General features: G+C 38.2%; 3 protein-coding genes across 3 annotated transcripts; 1 reads left to right on the plus strand and 2 right to left on the minus strand.

Annotated features, from left to right (window-relative positions):
- Window positions 1-253: 253 nt before the first annotated feature.
- On the plus strand, window positions 254-2,599 carry FOA43_002806 (uncharacterized protein; the record flags this gene model as incomplete). Its single annotated transcript, XM_038923088.1, has 1 exon — window positions 254-2,599. One exon carries the CDS (start codon window positions 254-256, stop codon window positions 2,597-2,599), a length of 2,346 nt encoding a protein of 781 aa, XP_038779016.1.
- Window positions 2,600-2,662: 63 nt separating this feature from the next.
- Window positions 2,663-8,935, minus strand: FOA43_002807 (uncharacterized protein; the record flags this gene model as incomplete). Its single annotated transcript, XM_038923089.1, has 2 exons — window positions 2,663-4,508; window positions 5,028-8,935. The coding sequence occupies 2 exons, from the start codon at window positions 8,933-8,935 to the stop codon at window positions 2,663-2,665; spliced, it is 5,754 nt and encodes a 1,917-aa protein (XP_038779017.1).
- Window positions 8,936-9,422: 487 nt separating this feature from the next.
- Window positions 9,423-11,318, minus strand: FOA43_002808 (uncharacterized protein; the record flags this gene model as incomplete). The annotated part of the gene is made up of 1 exon (XM_038923090.1): window positions 9,423-11,318. The coding sequence occupies one exon, from the start codon at window positions 11,316-11,318 to the stop codon at window positions 9,423-9,425; it is 1,896 nt and encodes a 631-aa protein (XP_038779018.1).
- Window positions 11,319-19,781: the final 8,463 nt, after the last annotated feature.

Here is a 19,781-nt window from a genome sequence, read left to right on the forward strand (position 1 = left end):
AGGTCAATACGGGGCAAATTTTTCTTGACGCGTGTCACAATCTGGAAACTTCTATCCATGGTAGCAACGGGACAGCCACCGGGGGGGGATATAAAAAAATGTTTTATGCAGATGTCAAATATTCATGTAGATATTTTATATGTTTTATGCAGAGGAAAATTTTCAGATCTCAAACTAATTTTTTTTTTGGTTTTTTTTTTCTAAGTCCTTCTTAGAACGTTCACCATTTTTGTTTTCCTGAATGTCAAACAGTATGTCAGTAACTAAGCTAGCAAAAGAGATATCAACTAGGTTTGCATCTCTTGAATTTATTCCTACGATTTCTGACAGTGAAACTGAAGAAATTCCAGATTTGGATGACGATAATGATAATGAGAAAAAGACAGATGGAGAAGATGATGAAGAAGAAGAAGATAGCGAGGTTGGCAAAGATGAGACTGCTAAGATAGCGAAGACTGATAAGAAGAAGAAGAAGAAGAAGAGCAAGAAAAGTAAGAATCAGGAGGATCAAGAACAGAATGAGGCTGGAGATTTGAATCCTGATTTTACCTTTGATCTGGGTGATGATTTGGATACTAACGGATTTGAAGGATGGGACTTTGATCCTGAAGAAGGAAAAGAAAAGGAGGAGAAAAAAGATGTAGATTTGGATAGTATTATTAAGAGAAAGGGAGGATTATCAGGAAAGTTGAGTGTGAATGAAGAACCGAAGAAACCGGAGGATGTCTTAGAAAAGGAAGAGAAGGATGACTCTGATGATGATGAATTGGCCATGGATGGATTTGGAATGGGAGCAAAAGGGCAAGAAGAAAAGAAAAATGAAGAGAAAATGGCAGCAAACGATAAGAACAATAACGATGACGATGATGATGATGACGACGGTGGTTTTGATGCCACCATAAATGCATTGTATGACACAGCGGATCAGGATGAAGATGAAGAAGAGAAACAAAAAGATTCTGCTAAAGCTATCGAAAAGTTTTATGATAGTCATGAAGGAGAATCTGCACAAAAAACTCTCTATAAGGACTTTCAATCGCTGAACTTGTCAAGACCAGTGCTCAAAGGTCTCTCTGCATTAGGATACTCCAAACCAACACCTGTTCAAAGCGCATCTATTCCTATTGCACTTATGGGTAAAGATATTGTTGCAGGAGCACAAACAGGTTCTGGTAAGACTGCTGCTTACATGATTCCTATCGTGGAAAGACTATTGTACAAGCCCACGAAAGTATCATCCACAAGAGTTGTAATATTGGCACCTACCAGAGAGTTGGCTATTCAGGTGGCTGATGTAGCAAAAAGAGTTTCACGGTTTGTTGGTGGAATCACTATTGGTATGGCAATTGGTGGTTTGAACTTGAGAAGGCAGGAACAAGAGTTGAAGACGAGACCTGATGTTGTTATTGCAACGCCCGGTAGATTCATTGATCACGTGAGGAATTCTCCCTCTTTTAATGTTGATTCTGTAGAGATTCTCGTTCTTGATGAAGCTGATAGAATGTTAGAGGAAGGTTTCCATAGTGAAATTACCGAGATTCTTGAATTGGTTCCGCAGAAAAGGCAGACTTTGTTGTTTTCTGCCACCATGAATTCTAGTATTAGTGATTTAATCCAACTTTCTCTAAGAAAGCCTGTGAGAATCATGATCGATCCTCCAAAGGCAGCAGCTGCTGGTTTATTGCAGGAGTTTGTTAGAATAAGGAAAAGAGAGACATTGAAAGCCGCTTTGTTGTTTAGTATCCTCTCTAAACTTGATTCGGCTGAGCAAATTCGTATCATGGTATTTGTGGCCACCAAGAATATGGCGCATCGTCTCAGAATTATTATGGGATTGTTGGGCTTGAAGGTGTCTGAGTTGCACGGTGCTCTTACACAAGACCAACGTTTAAAAAGTATCACAGATTTTAGGAAATTGACGGTGCCGATTTTGATTTGTACAGACTTGGCAGCTAGGGGTTTGGATATTCCAAAAATTGAAGTTGTTATCAACTTCGATATGCCGAAATCTCACGAGATCTATTTGCATAGAGTTGGTAGAACTGCTAGAGCTGGAAGAGAAGGTATCTCTATTTCGTTTGTGGGAGAGGCTGTTAGAGAACGTCGTATAGTGAGAGAGTCCATAAAGCAAGTGGAAACGGCACATTCTGGAAAGGCTGTAGGAAGAAAAGTTAACTGGGATGATGTGGAAAAGATAAATGATGTTATTGAGGGTAAACGAGAAGTGATTAAGGATATTCTTGAAGAGGAAAAGGGTGAAAAAGAGATGATTCAAGCTGAAATGGAGTTGAAGAAGGGTGAAAACTTGTTAAGATACAAAGAAGAGATTCAATCTAGGCCTAGAAGAACGTGGTTCCAATCGGAAAGAGAAAAGAAAGAAGAAAAAGTGATTGGTGCCATGGGAAAGTTGAAGAAGATTACGAGTAAGAAGCGGAAGGCGGAAGAGGCCAGAGAATCTGATAATGGTAGCAATGGAAGAAGCTACAAAAAGACTAAAAGGGATAGAATCGAGGATCAGAGTGGAGAGAGAAGAAAAAAGGAGATAACCAAGAAGAAGCAGAAAAAGAGAGCAAAGAAGGCTAGAAAGAGAATGGATTGAACTGAATTGAACTATTGCAGTATAAATATATTAATACAGGAAAAAAAAAATAGTTGATCGGGTTCACTCATAGTAAAAATGAGAAGCAAGAATTTCAAGTTGAGTAGCGTCATACTTGGTTTCAGCATTGCGACTATGCACAGAATCATTATCAACCTTTTCTTCAGAATCTTCCAAGTCAATTAATTGGACATTGGTGCGAATTTTAGTCAACGCATCGATCTGGTACATAGTATCTTCAGAAAGAGCAGAATTATCGTTAAGTAGCATCTTGACACCATCTAACCAAGCATATAGCAAGCCAAGAGAGTCAACGTAAAACGAAAATACCTTCTCGTCCTTAGTGCATATGTCTATGCGACTGACATTTAATCTCGAAGCGATGTTGATCAAATTTTGAATCTGGACCTGCTGAGTCATTGACTTGGAATCAATCTTTACGACATTCTTAAAGTCGACAATAATTCCATCCTTATCAATGTTAGGAGCATGTGAATGCTTTCTAGTGAATTCCTTGTAAATAAGGGACTTGTTATTAGAAGAAAGCACCAAAAAGTAGTAGACTGGCTTACCAGAAACAGGAGCCTTATCCAACGGGTTATTTATATAGACCCAAGAACCTTTAGAAAGGCCTACGAACCTCTGAGTTTTGACAAAATCAAGAACTTGTTGTCCGATTGTCCTGTTGAAACTTTCCATAGCAGTACTCCATGAAGTGGCCTTGTTACGTTTCAACTGTTCGAGATGATATTTCTTAATCTCTGAATATTTGAGGCCCACCACCTGTTCTGTAACTGTATAGAATGGATCAGATCTCATCAACGAGTCACAGTAATCGACCAATGTTTCTAGAAGAGCCATAATTCTGCGAAAATCATTCTCCTCTGCTTTCGAGGCCATCCAGAACTTAAGTGCACTGGACATAAAGCTATAATAAAGCTCATCGTTGAAGTAGGTAAAAACATATGCGATATTCGGATACCTAGAGGAATCTAGATGATTTAAAAGGTTAGTAATTCCCACGGCAAACTTAAGAAGTGGAAAGTATGTTTTTGCGGTGGCAAACATCGTATGTTCAGAGAAATTCTTCTTGAATGTCATGTTAGGATTTCTGAGCACGTAAATAAGATCGATAACAGCTGCTGATGAGAAGTTTTGTTGAATGTAATGCTGAGGATCGACAGTTTCTAGTAATCCAACTTTCGAATAATCCGTACTATTTCTCCTGCCATTAAATTTCTGGCCAGATCCACATTCATTCAATATCCGATCTATCACCAGTATGCATTCGTTGACAAGACCGCTGAAAGGATCGTTTCTCAACGGAGCAGTTGAGAGATACTTGAGGATCAACTTAGAAGACTTGCGTAAGGCGGAGAACGAGTCTAATCGACTCTTGAACTCATAAGGTAGCATTGAAATGCTATCAAAGAAGTGAGAGTCCATCAAACATCTAATCTCAGACAATATAATGTCCGGGTTCTTGAGATCATATGTTCTATAAAGCAACTGGGAGACAAAATCCACAGACGCTAATGCCAATCTGAGATCCTGTTCCGACAATTTGGACGAGAGGTTTTCAAAAAATGAATGGTTGTTGCAGACATTCCAAAGTAAAGGATCGTACATGTTTGATGGCTTGGTCTCGGGTAACACTCCCCAGAGAAATATAAGACATATCCGTAGCACGGCCCTTATTGCCTCGTTCGCCGCGCTCGGCCTACACGAGGCATCTAATAAACAGGCAAATAGTTTAGAGTCAAATAAAGAAAAAATGTGGTCTGATTTAGGGAGATAATCCATCATCTTGGCAAGCACTATAATCGAGTTGAACTGGGCCATTTCGTCTGGTCCCATAATCGCTTGCTTTAATGCCTTTACATACCCTATTCCCTCACCTTCTTCAAGCCTGCGTTGATTCGTATGAGGCTCTTTCAATCTCTGATTTATTCTACTGTAATCCATAACTGGTCCCTATCCTGGAAAAATAAAGTGGTCTTCTGGTAGATCTTTTCATACCTCCTCCTATTCGCGCTGATGATTGAAAAGGGTAGGGTGGTTTTTCTTGGCATTTGTTCGCTTCTCGATTTGATATCTTTAAATTTTTCAGCACCTGATTTCCAAAACGGGAAGTTAAATTGTGAAGCGCATATATTTTAGCCACCTACTAAGCGATGATCTTTGTAGTAGATGCAAGACAATAAGAAAGCAGCTAGGTGTATGCGTATATATATAAGAGATGTAGGTTCTGTTAGACTTTAGTTTGTTAGCTGTACATTTTTCTTCCTTTTTTTTTATCATTCAAAATACCAAGGAAGGATTTTATTCTAAGTACCCCTGCGTGTCAACTTTCTAGGCTATTCCTGAAACACTCAAACTATATGCCTTTCTGATATGGGACAACTACCGACGGTTCTTCTTCTTCGACTTCTTTCTTCGCCTATCTTTTTTCGTTTTTCTTTGATTCGAAGAGGTATTTGTCGTCATAGCTGCTGTCTCTACTGGCTTTAATATCTGCGTCTCGGTTGACTCTGTTTTATCTGATTTCGCTGGTTCTTGTGATTTCTCTGTAGACGACCCCCTAACAGATTCATATATCTTCTCCCCTGTTTCTGCTCCCAAATATTCGGTTTTTTTCGAATTGTCAACTTCTTCTTTTCCATTGCCATTTTCCGGCTCCTTCAATGCCTTCAGCCCTACTTCTTTTGTAGGGGTATTTGCCCCGTTCTCACTCTTTTCCGTAGAATTGTATGGCTCTTCTCTTCCAATGTCTTTTGGACTCACATCTTGCAGCGATGTCTTCGTCGTAGTTCCCTCTAAACTCATAGATTTACTTTCTTTAGGTTCAATTTTCTCCTTGTTAACCTTTTTTTCAACTTCAACGTCCGTAGTCGCCTCTTCTTCGACCTCCTCAGCATTTTCCTTAATATCTTTTTCCTCTATATTCTCTCCAACCTTCTCCACCGCATCACCCTTCTTCACTTCTTCATCCTTCTCTTCTATAGGCTTGTCTACCTCTTCAGTGTTTGCCTCGCATTTTGCATCTCTTTTCCACTCTCCATCAGACTTCTCCATTTCTTCTTTGTCCGCACCTTCTACCCTTTCCCCTGAATCTGAAGACTTTCCAATCTGCTTCTCAGGCTCTCTGTCTCTTTGATCAGAAATGGAAGGTGTCACTATGACCTTCGCTGCCTCAGGTTCTGCTGCTTCAGGTTTTTCTGATTCAGGTTTTTCTGATTCAGGTATTGCTGCTTCTGGTTTTGCTGATTCAGCTTTTTCTGCCTCTGGTTTTGCTGATTCAGGCTCTGCTGCTCCAGGATTTGCTGCTTCAGGCGTTGCTGCTTCAGGTTTTGCTGCCTCTGGTTTCTTTGGTAACGGTTTTTCTTCGGGTAATGAAACTTGCTGTGGTTGCTGAGTCCGTGAGTCTTCTTCTGTCTCCAGAGCATTTATGTTTTCCCATATGATCTGCCCTGAGTTTCCATACCCCGCAACGTCTGCCAGTTTCTCTCTAAAATAATCAACATCTCTCATCATTACTGCCTTATCCACAGAATCTTTAAGCTTCACTTGTGAGTATATATCTGTTAATACTCGCTTGTATTGTCCAAAAATCTTTGAAAGAATTAGTGTATACTGAGACTCTGGAAGGTACCTCAGAAGAATCCGAGCAATGGTCAAGGTCTTCGACACTAAGCTCTCCATGTAATGATGAACCTGCTGTCTTGGTAAGGGTGTACTCCAGTCTGTAGACCGTATCTCACTACTCTGTGCACGCACTCTATCGACCATAATAGATACAAGTTTTTCGAAGATCTCCGTCTGCTGATCACTGAACATCTGTTGCACTTTCTTGAATTCCGTCTCTACAAAGCTTCCAACCTTAGATAGCCTATCAAAAGCAGCTATAACTGAAGGAATTAAAGCAGATAAAAATCCCAAAAGCTGCGATGTGACCGCAAGATGCTTTGATGTAATGTTCCTGAGTCCTGCCGTACGTGTGGCCTGAGCTCCCAGCACAGACTGATGAATTTTTAGGTTCGCAAGTTTGAAAAGCTCAATAATGTTACCGTTATCCACTTTGGGAAACTGCATTTTAATGATTTCATAGCTTTGTACCATCCTTAGTACAGTGGAAACAATTTCTGGAACTATGTAAGATTTGTCGCCAATCATAAGGGTTTTTCTTTGGGTAGGATCGATGTTCTTATCATCGTTCTCTTCTTCAGCTTCTTCTCGTGGTTTTGCTGGTCTTAATTCTAAATTCATGGGATTCATCCAAACGGACTCGTCAAATCCGTCTTTGGCAGCCTCCGCAATCTGATTTGTAAGTTTTTGTAACGAGGAAGGCAATAAGCATTCACGCCACGTCTCCTTCTCAATCTTTCCACTAAGAATTTTCAGACTTGCACGATGATACTGAACTGTGAACTTTTGAAACTGAATGTTGATAATGTCCTGAAGTACTGGACTGGCAATTCGGCCTCCAGAAATCAACTCGCATTCCATAAGAAACATCACATTTACAGAATACAGTCGTAAAAAATAGTCTAACGTCACACAAGAGTTCTGAACCTCCCTGACGTTGATAAGCTTGGCCATCCGACGTTGAGTCACATTGATGGCAGCAGTAATAGCATTGGTAATATCCAACTGAAGAATAACATCCGGCTGTTCATCCATATATCGGCTGTCGTATTCCGCTAAACAATCCAATCCCATCTCTAGCAGAAGCTTCTTTTGTGTAATCAACCTTCGGAAACCCTCAGAAAGCTGGGTATATATTCCAACAAGCATATCTTCAAATTCTTTTGGTGTCATGGCACGAACATTTTTGCTGAGCCCTCCCATACCACTCCGCTGAGTAGTAGTACTCCTTGTCTCGTCGGAACGTCCCGAAATACTGGTTTCTGGTTGGCCAATATTCTCCAAAATATCCGTTGGAAGAAACGATTTGATGATAGTCTTTAATTCAGCAAGAAAACGTTCCTCGTACAACTTGTAAGCACTAGCAAGCTCTCCACATCGACTCATTTCTGATATGTACTTGTGAATCTGCTGCTTGAATTCGTCTGTAACAACCTGATATCCTGGAGGTTGAAGAGACTTTCGATTAAGCCGATTGTTTTTCGACAAATTGCTTGCCAATCTGTCCATTACTTCAGCACGAGATGCATTTTCGTAGTGGCTTCTCAAATCCTCTAGCAGGAAATCGCCAAACAGACGTGCAAGTGACTTTCCTGTATCTGTTGTCAAATTTCCCAAAAGCCTCTTCAAAGAGGTCAACGCAGGAACCGCACTCAGATCAAAAAGAGGATATGGCCATCGACAAGTTATCTTATCCACGATCTGATTCTTTGGGTTATTGCCATTGATAAGTGAAAATACAGCTTCCGTCAGTTGAAGCGCCTTCTCATAGTTAGCATTGAAATAGGAAGATTCAGCCAGATCAGCTTGCTGCAAAATGGTACTGATTTGAAGCAACGCCTGTTCAAGTTTCTCAACGTTGTTACGCTTTTGGGTCAGTTTAAGCATCTGAATGGCAACATGGGCACGATCCTTATCAAGGGATTCCAATTTTGAATCCACATTATGAAGCTGATTTGTCAAAGAATCGGACTGCTTTGTAATATTCTTTAAATCACCCAAAGCACTGAAAAATGAGCCTGAAGACTTCGAAATCTCATGAATCAAATGGATTTCAACAATATCTAAGTATGAAGAAAGCTTATCTTGAACTTCTTCGTTGTTTATCAGCGGTTTCTGCTGGCCATCTTCGTTGAAATCGACCGTATCCTCAAGAATAATAGCATTTCCAACAACTTCATTGAACACTCTGGGATCATCCAAGCGAAAATCGTCTGAAAAGTACACTGAAGATACCTGTTCCAACGAATTACTATCCATTTGAGCCTCTTCCTCCTCTGTAAGACCATAATCTGTATTAACGCTAGCATTCGCCGTCTTGCGCCTAGCCTTCTCCTTTTTTCTTTCTTCGTTACTAAGTTGAGTCATAAATGCTTCCAAAGTTGACTCAGTTAACGTCTTATGTGAATGAAATTCCTTGTAGGCATCTGCGATAGTGTTTAAATAAGGCCCAAACTGTTGATCTTTCACTTTCTTGATCTTAGTGAGTGACGTAGCTGGAATATCTTTAATTGATGGTCCTTTCACATTAACTGATGCTGAAGAGCTCCCTATCGTGAGCAATCCCGTCGCCGTTGCCCTATGTCTGTAATTGGTGTTCTCAACTAACTCGTAAACAGAGTTCTGTCCTAAGGGACTCACTGATGCCTCTGATAGTTTGTTGATTCCAAGTGAAATTGACGAATCATCCATATTGTTGTTAGTCGTTGGTGCAAGAAATGAAAATGACGCATCTGAAAGGTTCCTATGATGCTGTACTCTGCTGCTGACTATAGATTGAGAATCTGACTGTATCAGATCGCCATTGAGGCTAGGTGACACCGTAGAGAATGAGGAGCCTACATCCATTAGGGAGTCAATGTCCGCAGGTGAGCCGTTTTTGGTAATAACGGGTACCAACCGTGGTGAAGATTCTTCTTTCGACGATTGCAACATGCTCCGATAAAGGCAATGCGGCTTGCTGACTTGAAAAGCTTTCTTTGTATCTTGGTAGTACCATACCTTTGTCCTTCATACTTTTTTTTGTGCTCGTACTTTGGATCTCCCTTAACTGCATAAAATGCCATTATTTTTTTGTGCAACAAATATATGTGCATTAATGTATAAGATTTATAAGAATTGATAAAATCGGTCTCATCCGTCCAGCCAGCCAGCAAGCTCATTACCCAATTCATCTTGATTAGATGCAAGCCCTGTTTCTTTCTCTGGCTTGCTCCACGGCCTTATTCCAGTCCGCTGTGTAAATCACCCACGTTTCTGCCGCGGCAATTAACATCAGGCCAAAACCGTTACCCAGCCAAAGGCCTACCAACTCCATATTGCAATTGAAGCCGAGAAATAAAGCAAGAGGCACTGCGATTAGATAGTAACCGACCATATTTATGGTTCCACCAATACCTTGTAGTCCTAAAGCTCTCAGAAGACCACTTGCAATGCATGCCCAACCATCGAAGATGACAAACAGTGACATAAGTGGACATAATGAGACAATCAGTTTCTGGACATCAAGATCTTTTGTAAAAAGTCGTGCAATTGGTTTTGCAAAAATGTAAATAATCACAGAGTTGAGGGCAGCAGAATAGAGAGACGAACTCATGCCAACATGCACGGCCACCTTAGCGCTGGGGATGTTTCCAGATCCCACAAAATTGGCTATTCTAGTGGAAGAAGCCACAGACAAAGCAAACGGAATCATGTATAGTAAAGAGACCACAGAGGAAAGTGCTGATTGCGCCGCAAGAGCGTTGGTTCCGAAATAAGAGGCTAATAATGTCAATATTTCGTACGCCATTGACTCTGCCAGTAACATCACTACACCTGGAATCGCTAGCAAGGATAGATCGTACCAATGATGTAAAGAAGCCACCGTGAAGCCTGCCCAACATTCATTTCCGTCTATAAAGATAACAAAAAGTACGAGTAAAATGAATGCAAGCCAGAAATTAATCACTGCAGCCACCGCAGAACCTATGTATCCTATGCCGAAGGTGTCTGAATAGACAAGGGCCCAGTTTAAAAGCACATCAAGAGGTGCAGTAATGAAAAGAATGATCGTTCCTGCATCAAAAATGCCTTGAGCCTGAAGAAAACGCTTGCCATCTTCAAAAAGAATGTATGGGGGTCCTCCAAGGATGAGTACACGAAGAAACTGCTGAGCTAAGGATACCACCTTCTCGTCCGATAGGATAAACTTGAAAAAAAAGCCACTGTACCACCACAAAATGGCTGCCGGAATGAAGAGAAATAACGATAGCGCAGCACATCGTTGTGTATGCACTCCAACAAGGTGCGGTTGGCCCGCACCATAAGCTTGAGGACAGAGAGTGTCTAAAGCAGTGGCTAGTCCTTCGTATATGGCGAAGGTCATGGTAGAGACCATAGATGCCATAGAAACAGCGGCTAGTTCTTCCTTACCAAGATGTCCTGCAAAGACAACACAAACAAGTGAGAACATCTGCTCGAGGATAAAATTAACCACCAATGGAGCAGAATATCTGCTTAATCTCCGTGATTCACTGGCTATTGTTGCCTTTTCCGTAGCGAAATCCTCTTCATCTTCAACTCCTGAGTTATCGATTTCATCAGCACTGAGTAAACCCGCATTTTCCCGATCTAATTTGCTGCTGACGCTGGAGCTATAGCTGTTTCTTCGCTGGAAAACAACATCCGCCTGTCTTAAAAGCTCAGAAGACGACGAACGACGTCTCTGTGAGGCATCTACTGATCCATAAGTACTCTTCTGTGATCTTCTTTCTCGTTCTTCATCCAACCATCTACTCATTGACTCGACATCATCATCGGTTCCCTCTAAAGTCGACGGTAGTGACCTAAAAGTTGACACAGATTCGGTGTCATTGCTTCCCTCTTCCTCATCAGCCATGGCTGTGTTTTCTTCAGGTGATCTACGTCCAAGACTGAGAAATGACCGCTGATCGTAGTCATTGTTGTATACAAACAAGGGAGATTTGGTGCTAGGAGGTAGAAATGTCATGGAAATCTTTCTCCGTTTAGAGTTGATGGACAATCCGTTCGAACTCATCATCAATTTCGGCATCTGACTCAAAGTCCGAGACATTAATCCTATACTGCGACGCCTTTGAGACCCACGGCGGTGTGGTCGTTGATTAGGTGGAGATGGCATGGTGGTGAGAGAACGTATATCAAGTATAGTGTGTAAAGGTAGCTTCGATACAGGTCCTGAAGCGTCTTCAAGACTTTCACGGGTTCCCAAATGGACTTATGTTAGGTGCAGTCTAAATACAAATTCTGAGAAGGAAAATTATGAAGTAAGTTCAGTCAAAAGGTAGCGTAAGTGTCATAATATTATCATCAAGAGTGGGTATCTATTGTTTCCACCTGGGCGAAGCCAAAAGAGATAGCATTGTACATCCGTACACCAGATAATTATCGATAGGGTCCTATTCTGTCCTAGTTCGTCCTCATTCGGAGTATTTTTGTATTCTATATCTTTATTCGTGACTTACTGCTACTCTCTTGTTACCCTTTTTACTCAAATGCTCATCATCAAATACTGATTAGGCACTTAGAAGAGACATTTAATCAAGAAAGTGTCACGTGTTGAGAATAATTTTGTAAGCTGCGTTGTAGGAAGCCAACACTAAAATGTATATGCACGTGATATGAGCACGTGATTTCAGTTGCTTACGCTAACCCCCGGTTTTCTACAAATAACTGTTTATTGATATCTGATGTGTTGCACTTTAATTGAGTGCAACAAATTGGTAACAAAAGATAAGATACGGTATAATGATGACATGTATTGATCAACGAATTCGATTGATCAAATAGTGATGCGAATAAGAGTTAAGTATGAATTCCCTTGTGTCCTTTTCTCGAGAGCAACTATAAGTGGTGTACGGATGCTGCATCGCTGAAATTGACATGTATGAGACCGACTTGGGAATCCTGAAAAGAGTCGATAGACGCTTCTTACGTGTCACTTTTGTAAACTTTAACTGTCTTCTTTCATCTTATTCACACCACACCACCTTGATTGTAGTTTCACTTTGTCCGACCGCTCTGATGCGAATGGCAAATTGGAAGAAACCGAAAAGTGCCATAGTTGGTAGTTCAGTGGCAGAAAGCCAAAGGCCTGGGAGAGTTTTTGCCTAATTCTTGCCGCAACAGTAAAATCCTGTTCCGGAGCTAGCCCTATTATTCGTCACAGAGAATACAAAAAATCCGTTAGCTGTGGTGGTAGGAACTTAAGCATTTAATTTACGGCCTAAGTTTATGCAGAAGTAAGCAAAAAGTACCTCTTTATTTGAGAATTAGTACTTGGTGGAGAAAATAAAATATGCATAAAATGCTTACTTAACGAAAGGTAATATTAAAAGATTTCGGCTGCCTACTGGATGCAACATTAGTTAACTGAAGTTTTAAGTAACCCCTAGTTTAGGCGCATAATGGAAAATATTTCTTGTGGTGAATTGGTACAAAAAAGAATCTGAAGGAGAACAAGATTTGTTGACCAGTTCAATTTCGGGTTTAAAGGAAAGAGTATTCGGATTATGTGATATATGTTGAGTCCGGTTAATATTCCTGTAAAAAGGGGAAATGTTTGTATTCTCTGTGTACAGTAGGATTCAAAAGGAAATGTTGCAAAGTCTATTCATTCTCTCCCTTGTTTGTATATATTTTGAAAAGTATGATCATATTTTACACCCACTCCTGCAAATTGATTGAGCTGTACAACATTTATAAACGATTTATTTGAAACTTCCCAGAAATGATTTTTCCTATGTATAAATAAATGGGGAAGAAGAAGGATACCCCACCCCCTTGGTACATGCATGTGTATATGTAATACCATTCTCATAGATTAACTCTGCCCAATAAAGGCAAGTTCAGTAGACTGGAGATTGCCAGAAGAGGATTGTATCTATACTAGGTTTATTAATAATAAAAGTTTTAAAATGAACATAAAGTGTTTAGGTCCTCAGATGCCTATAGCAAACTTCGTGCTCATAGTAATGTTTATCATGATCTTGTTAGATGATCGAAGATACTCTTTAGAGAACTATATATGCCGGTAATAAACAGAGAATTGTTGACTGTAGACGTTTCTTAACCTTGAGACTAGAGGAGGAGAAAAAGGCATGATATACACTACATTGGTAAAATAAATATTACAGGTGGGCAATTGAAATCGGTAGTTGTTGAGACGGTAAAAGAACGTAGGTCTTCAACAAAAAAATATTGATAGTGAATAACTATATGCATGGTCTGAAGACCAGGCACATACCGTTCATCAAACTGAATAACTGGAAGAATCTTGAGCTATCATATTTCTATCTTGTGCATATCCGCTCTGGAATTAATATGTTTTTTTACATTGTTAATTGAGCTAGAGACTGTAAATAAGATAGGAGGGTCGATCGAAGAACGTAATTTAAGAATTTGTTTGTCTGTAATAGGAAACAAAACAATTAAATGTCTTGAGGTTAAATTCACTTCGGAAACGAATTCTCGTCATTGCTCATAGATGGAAAGTTGTTCACACCTTTGTCTTGAATATGGGATCATCTGACAGACATACGATAGATGATGTCATTTCTCAGATAAGCCCCTAAATCATTTGATTCTACCGAACTTATAAAAACACCGGAGTTAGTTCATTTACGCTTTTGATAAATCTAATACTGGCTTTCCAGGGTATTGTCAATTCTCAAAAGGACAAAATTATTAGATGAATCAAATGACTGATGAAAATTAGGAACAAGCTTGGATAGTAAACGTCAAGTTGAGAACGTAAAAAAGTCAACAAAATTGTTTGTAAATGAACTTCTCAAGAATCTCTTCAGCAATGAGGTGATTCACCAGCAATACCGTTGCTAGCAGACAGTTCACCGACACCAGAAGGAAGTAACAAAATCGTTCATGGTAATATTTATTAATCTTGGATACTTAAACATAATATTAGAAGGACCAGATGCAATAGGGGAGATCATTGTATCTCTGAAGTACATCCTATCCTGTATCATATCCAGCTGGTTATATCAAATAATTATTATTAATGGTAGTGATCGTGAAGTGGCTACAGAAACCCTCTTTTGAGCATTTAGCATATTTTTTACATTCAAAAAAATGTGTGCATTACAGTAATTGAAAGTCAAGTAAAGATAGCTTGTAAAATTTTATCATCTATAAGCAATTATGTCTGTTATTACTTCCTGGAACGTTTTGTTGGAAATTTATCTTACATATCAACATGTTTTAAAACTTCAGGCTTGTTGTGACATACTAGTAAACTTTTCACGCAAATGTAGTGCTTTGACTTTGACTTTGATAAGAAGTCATCGTATATTATTGTGTACACGGCAGACAAATTATCTACTTAAAGCAGGTGTGATGTCTGAGAGCCCCTCTAGGCTCCGGCTCCGACGTATTTTCTTATATCAGTGTCTTCAGCACAATCACTGTCAGAGTAAACGATGAAGCAGTTTGTCTTACCTATTGTGGAGTAGCTATTCTCCCTTGATTTGGTATGAGAAAGATAGAGATAGTGAAGTTTGCCAGGACTAAAATGATGTGAGCAAGCCAAGAAGTATGCCTAATATCGACTGCATATGTAACAATATATAAGCATGATTTAAGTATGAGAGATAAAGCAACTCATGATGATCCCAAATATATTTTAATTAAAGAAGTTGGGTGCGACAATAGGTAAAGTCGCAGCTTTTTTTTGTAACTGAAACTCTGAGTGGGTTTTTCTCGATAGAGCTTTATATCAGTATTAATGTAGGATGATGAAGGTCTGCCAAGAGCCAAATTATTATGTTGGAAACTAAAAGATGCTCAGTATTGATGTAAGGATCCACCAATGAAAGAAACAAATTAATAGTTTTATCCCAGTTGTACAAAAATGGAAATTTCTTATAGTGATAATATTATGGTTAGTCCGGATAGCTAATTTTAGTCTAAATCTACTGAAGAAGCTCCGTATAAGAAATAAGAGCTTCTTTCTTACAAAAGGTTTTGGTAATTTTTAACTTTCTAGTTGAGAAGTTGAGTTTATCGACGTTCGACAAGTATCTTGAAACTTTGTATTCAATACTCCGATCATCAGCAGATATATACAACATGTGCCAGTAATAACATCATTGACAAACACTTCCATAAAAGAGTCAGCCTTTTGAATTAGGTTGATGAGATCTAGTGGTAACTGGTCAGATTTTGTGCTGATGAGCGGGTCTTGATATTGTATCTTCTCATGTGCTAGTCAGAAATTGAAATTGTAAGTAGCCAAGATGGAGCACACAATTTCCGGACATGAAGTTGAAGAAAATGTAGGCTAATCGATTCTGGGCATTTGAAAACTTCATCGGGATAAGAGGTGTCTTCCAACACTCGAATCTGAAAATGAAAGCAGGTTTAATAAGATATACATACAGACTATCAATTACCGTTGTCAGAATTGGAGTAAAACTTTGAGCATAGTGAGAAGGCATTGAGAGTTAAATTTTTTTGAAGGCTTTTTTTCTTTTTCAATGCATCCAATGATAAAATTTGAAGACAAGCTGACATGATAAATGTTAACTGGGTTTAGCCTTGGACTCAAACTATGTTACTGTTTCCTATTCTTGAAAACACAACTTCAAAAAAGGCTCAACAAATTATCTCATTACAAAATTTGGTTACCCTGGTTTCTTCAAATAACTCGCCAAAACAGTACTCCGAAGAAAAAGCCGCATGCTTTCATACATTTATGAATTTTGTACATAACTGATTATAGAAATGGATGCACGACATATACATATTATATATATCTGAAAACGCAGTTTGGTAACTTAATATTTTTGATAATTTCTCAGCTTACATACTGACTGCTAGATACGGCCGACCAAATAAATAGATTTGATAAACCAATCTCCAATTGCTAAAGCAATATAATGCTGTTTTAAAAGTTGGTCTGCACTGGATATGATCAAATAGGTAATGCTAGAGCTCTCCATTATCTAACTTTTCGAAGAGCCTGCTCAAGGATTATATTTCCAGAGGCCACCCCCAATATGACTAACTGATTCAAAATTCCTTACTTCATTTGCATAAGGCAAATTTGACACTAGTGATGAATATCCAATTAAATAAACATCCATCCGATTCTGTGTAAATAATCAACTTGTAATTCCGAAGATGTTATTATGAAAACTATCTATCGTAATATTTGACTCATTCATAATTTATTACTATGTGGGATTGTACTAAAAATTTCTTCATAATGATAACGTAAACGAAAAGAGGAATCCACAGAATTATAGATGAAATAATCACGCTTAATATTAGCAAGCAGGCTGGCTACACTGTATTATTACCTGATCCGGGTATTAATACGGTTACACTAATCAGTATAAGTTTTACAGTTCCAGTATTATTAGCTCAAAAGATGCTTTTTATTGAATCCAATACCCTTGATACCCCTCCTCCCCCAATATATACCCAAACAAAAATTTAATATGCGTGCTTATCCTTATCTTATATCAGAATTCGAATTATACGGTGGACAATATGTTCTTATTGTAAGCTGCACTATTTCCTTATTTACACATTTGGATATATCAATTAGTTATTTACCTCTCTCACTGAAGAACTTTTACAGGTTGACATCAAGTATCATTCAGTTTCCAATTTGTTTGTTTGGCCTTCGAAAGATCAATAACATGCCTTTTTCAAAATCTGGTCTCCGACACTCGGAGCTCATCCGCTGATTAAATAGTGATATCAACGAATTTGAGTTTGATAAATTGGTCTCAATTCTGAGGGAGAGAGGATATATATTTGCTGGTAGCATATATCATTATAAAGAAATATGTTAAACTTTGGTAAGGTTAGAGTTGTAAGATTGAAAAGTAAAATCTTCCAGGAAAAAAAGAACAGCTTGAGACGTAATGGTAGTTCTCAGGAACATTTGATTATGATTGTGCATGTATCAGTAGTAGTAAACCTACTACACTGTTTGACAGTTATATATTCATGTAGATATTGTGGACCAATTCTATATCTGCTGTATGCTGCCGGACCCCAGTTATGACGACCTAGCATATAGGGAATTTTTTTGGAGTCAATTGCCCTTGAAAATCACAGCCATAAACTCCATCAACCATTAGTACTCTTCGTATGGACTCGTTGACATAAGCACTTTAGCTAGTGTGCTTTTCGCTTAGAGTATATAAAGAAAATTCTATAACCCACGGACTCCTTTTGGTTAGTACTCAGAAGGAGAAGAAAACGCATTCAGAGAATCAAGAAATTGACGGAAAACATATATCCGTTTTGACTATCTTCAAAGTTATTTCATAGAAGTAAACACAACTCCACAGGATCATATGCATATATATATTTAGTTGTAGACAGAATGAAATTTTCAGTGAGTAAAATAAAAACCATTTCTGATTTAAAACTTTGAAAGCACACACTTTAAATTCTAAGGTTCACAATTAAACAGAAGACAATTGGATGGTTTGTCTGCTCCTGAAAAAATGACAGAATATAACCAGACATAAAACTACTCTCTTTGTATTTTCACCCATATACTTACCATTCCTTTGTGGTTCAATTCACATAAGTTATTCATAGCTATAGAATAATACTTGAGTGGGGTATATTAATGGCAACATGAATAAGTTAGGATCCAGTGCAAGCTTTCATCTATTAACAGTAAATCCTTGGAATATTAATTAGCAATCAATGTTTATAAATGTATGAATGAATTTTAACTTTTTGAAGAATTGTTCATCGTGAATTAATTCAGGAAACGAACCCGAGTAAAAGAGAATTAGGTTATGAATGAATTTGTTGCTCCCTTTACCAATTTAATTATACATTTAAGACATCTCAGATCATATTTCGTATGTTACCTCTGTGAATTTACTGCGTCGTACAGTACGAGCACGAACCAAAACAATTGTTAGTATGGCATAATTCTGTGATATGTGCATGGCCCAAGAAATCTTGTCCATATAACTTGTCCTTCTCCTAGTTCATCATATTCACCCCAAACGCAATCCTTTAACACAACTTAATTCGTAGGCAGATAACATATGATATACTACCGACAAGGAATTTCTCTAGTGTATCTCATTCAAAACAGCTTATCACTTTTCCCGTCATGAACGAAAAGGCGCTGTGGAGTAGCAGGAATAATAATCTTCACCACTCTTTATTAAGCCATGATATGATAAAATCGGTACACCAAACTATTCGTTAATGTATCCGAAAATTTTATTCGGTATGTTGTACAAGTATTTGATATTGTGTGAAGCTGACAGTGCGTAAAGGAAGGACTTGATATTTAGCACTTGATTCAGGAGAGTTGATGACATTCAACAGTATACACTAAAGTGTTCAACACTGAAAAAGCAGCCGTTGTTATTTGAAATCATTTTCTCAAAGTCTTTTTAATATTCTCCAACAGCTTCTCATACTGAAATCCTTACCTGGCATTGCTTGCTTTGATTTGTCTATATTTACTGTAGAAACAGACAAAAAATTAATATATATATTCTTCTGCTCAGCATAAATATTTGATTTTGTCTTGATCATGGAGCCTGCGGTCAGACTCTCCAGTCAACATTTGTCGATGATAGAGGTTTGCAAAGAAAATGTCGAACAAAGCATAACGTTGTGTAAATTTGTGATTATTCTTTGAATAAACCACAAATGGTATCAGTGAAAGGGTGTCCAACCCTCCCTCGCCTACGAAGTCATCTGCTCACATTTAGATGGCATTATTTTTGTATATTACATAATTGTTACATAATTGCATTTGTTTTCTTATTCATCCCAAATGAGAATAATTCCAAACTATCATTATTTATAATTGTAATTCATTAACTAGGCCTCTGGATTATTTGATTCCACTGAACTATATAAATATAGCTCAATGTAATGTAATGTATTCACTACTTCCAATAAATATATTCTGGTTTTCCAAGGTGTATGTCTATTGTCAAATCTTATAATCACAAGTTGGCAGTAATCACAAAGCAAAAAGTATTGGATTTTTAGGATATATACGCAGTTAAGTAAGTTTTACGTTGAACGAATTCTTGAGATTGAGCCACACGATCTGGCATGCTGATTTATTTTTCACATTTATATAATCATTACTCTCCTTATCTTTATTACAGTCATTATATTTGAGTTCTTACTCGAATAATTTTTACACAACCCTAATGCTAATGTCTCACTAAGCACTAAAATCTCATTATTTCATAGGTTATGTGAAAAAGAGAATTGAACTCATTACTCCTAATATAATGCAATATATGAATCATGTGGTGAAGATTCAGGATGGCTTGCATCCTCCCTACCATTCATTTACAGCACTTTTTCTAGTATCGGGACAAATAAAAGTATTCCTTGATTATCACCGTATTGATAATATGGGCAATGGAGCTTAATTTTTTTTCCTGGTGTGTTTCAACGGTTGTTGCTCCCATTTGTGAAAGGAAAAGTATTCATATTCTACGATATGCTTTTCAGACTCATTTGATTACTAATCCCAAACATATTTCTG

The sequence above is a fragment of the Brettanomyces nanus genome, chromosome 3, assembly GCF_011074865.1.
Source record: "Brettanomyces nanus chromosome 3, complete sequence".
Taxonomy (NCBI): domain Eukaryota; kingdom Fungi; phylum Ascomycota; class Pichiomycetes; order Pichiales; family Pichiaceae; genus Brettanomyces; species Brettanomyces nanus.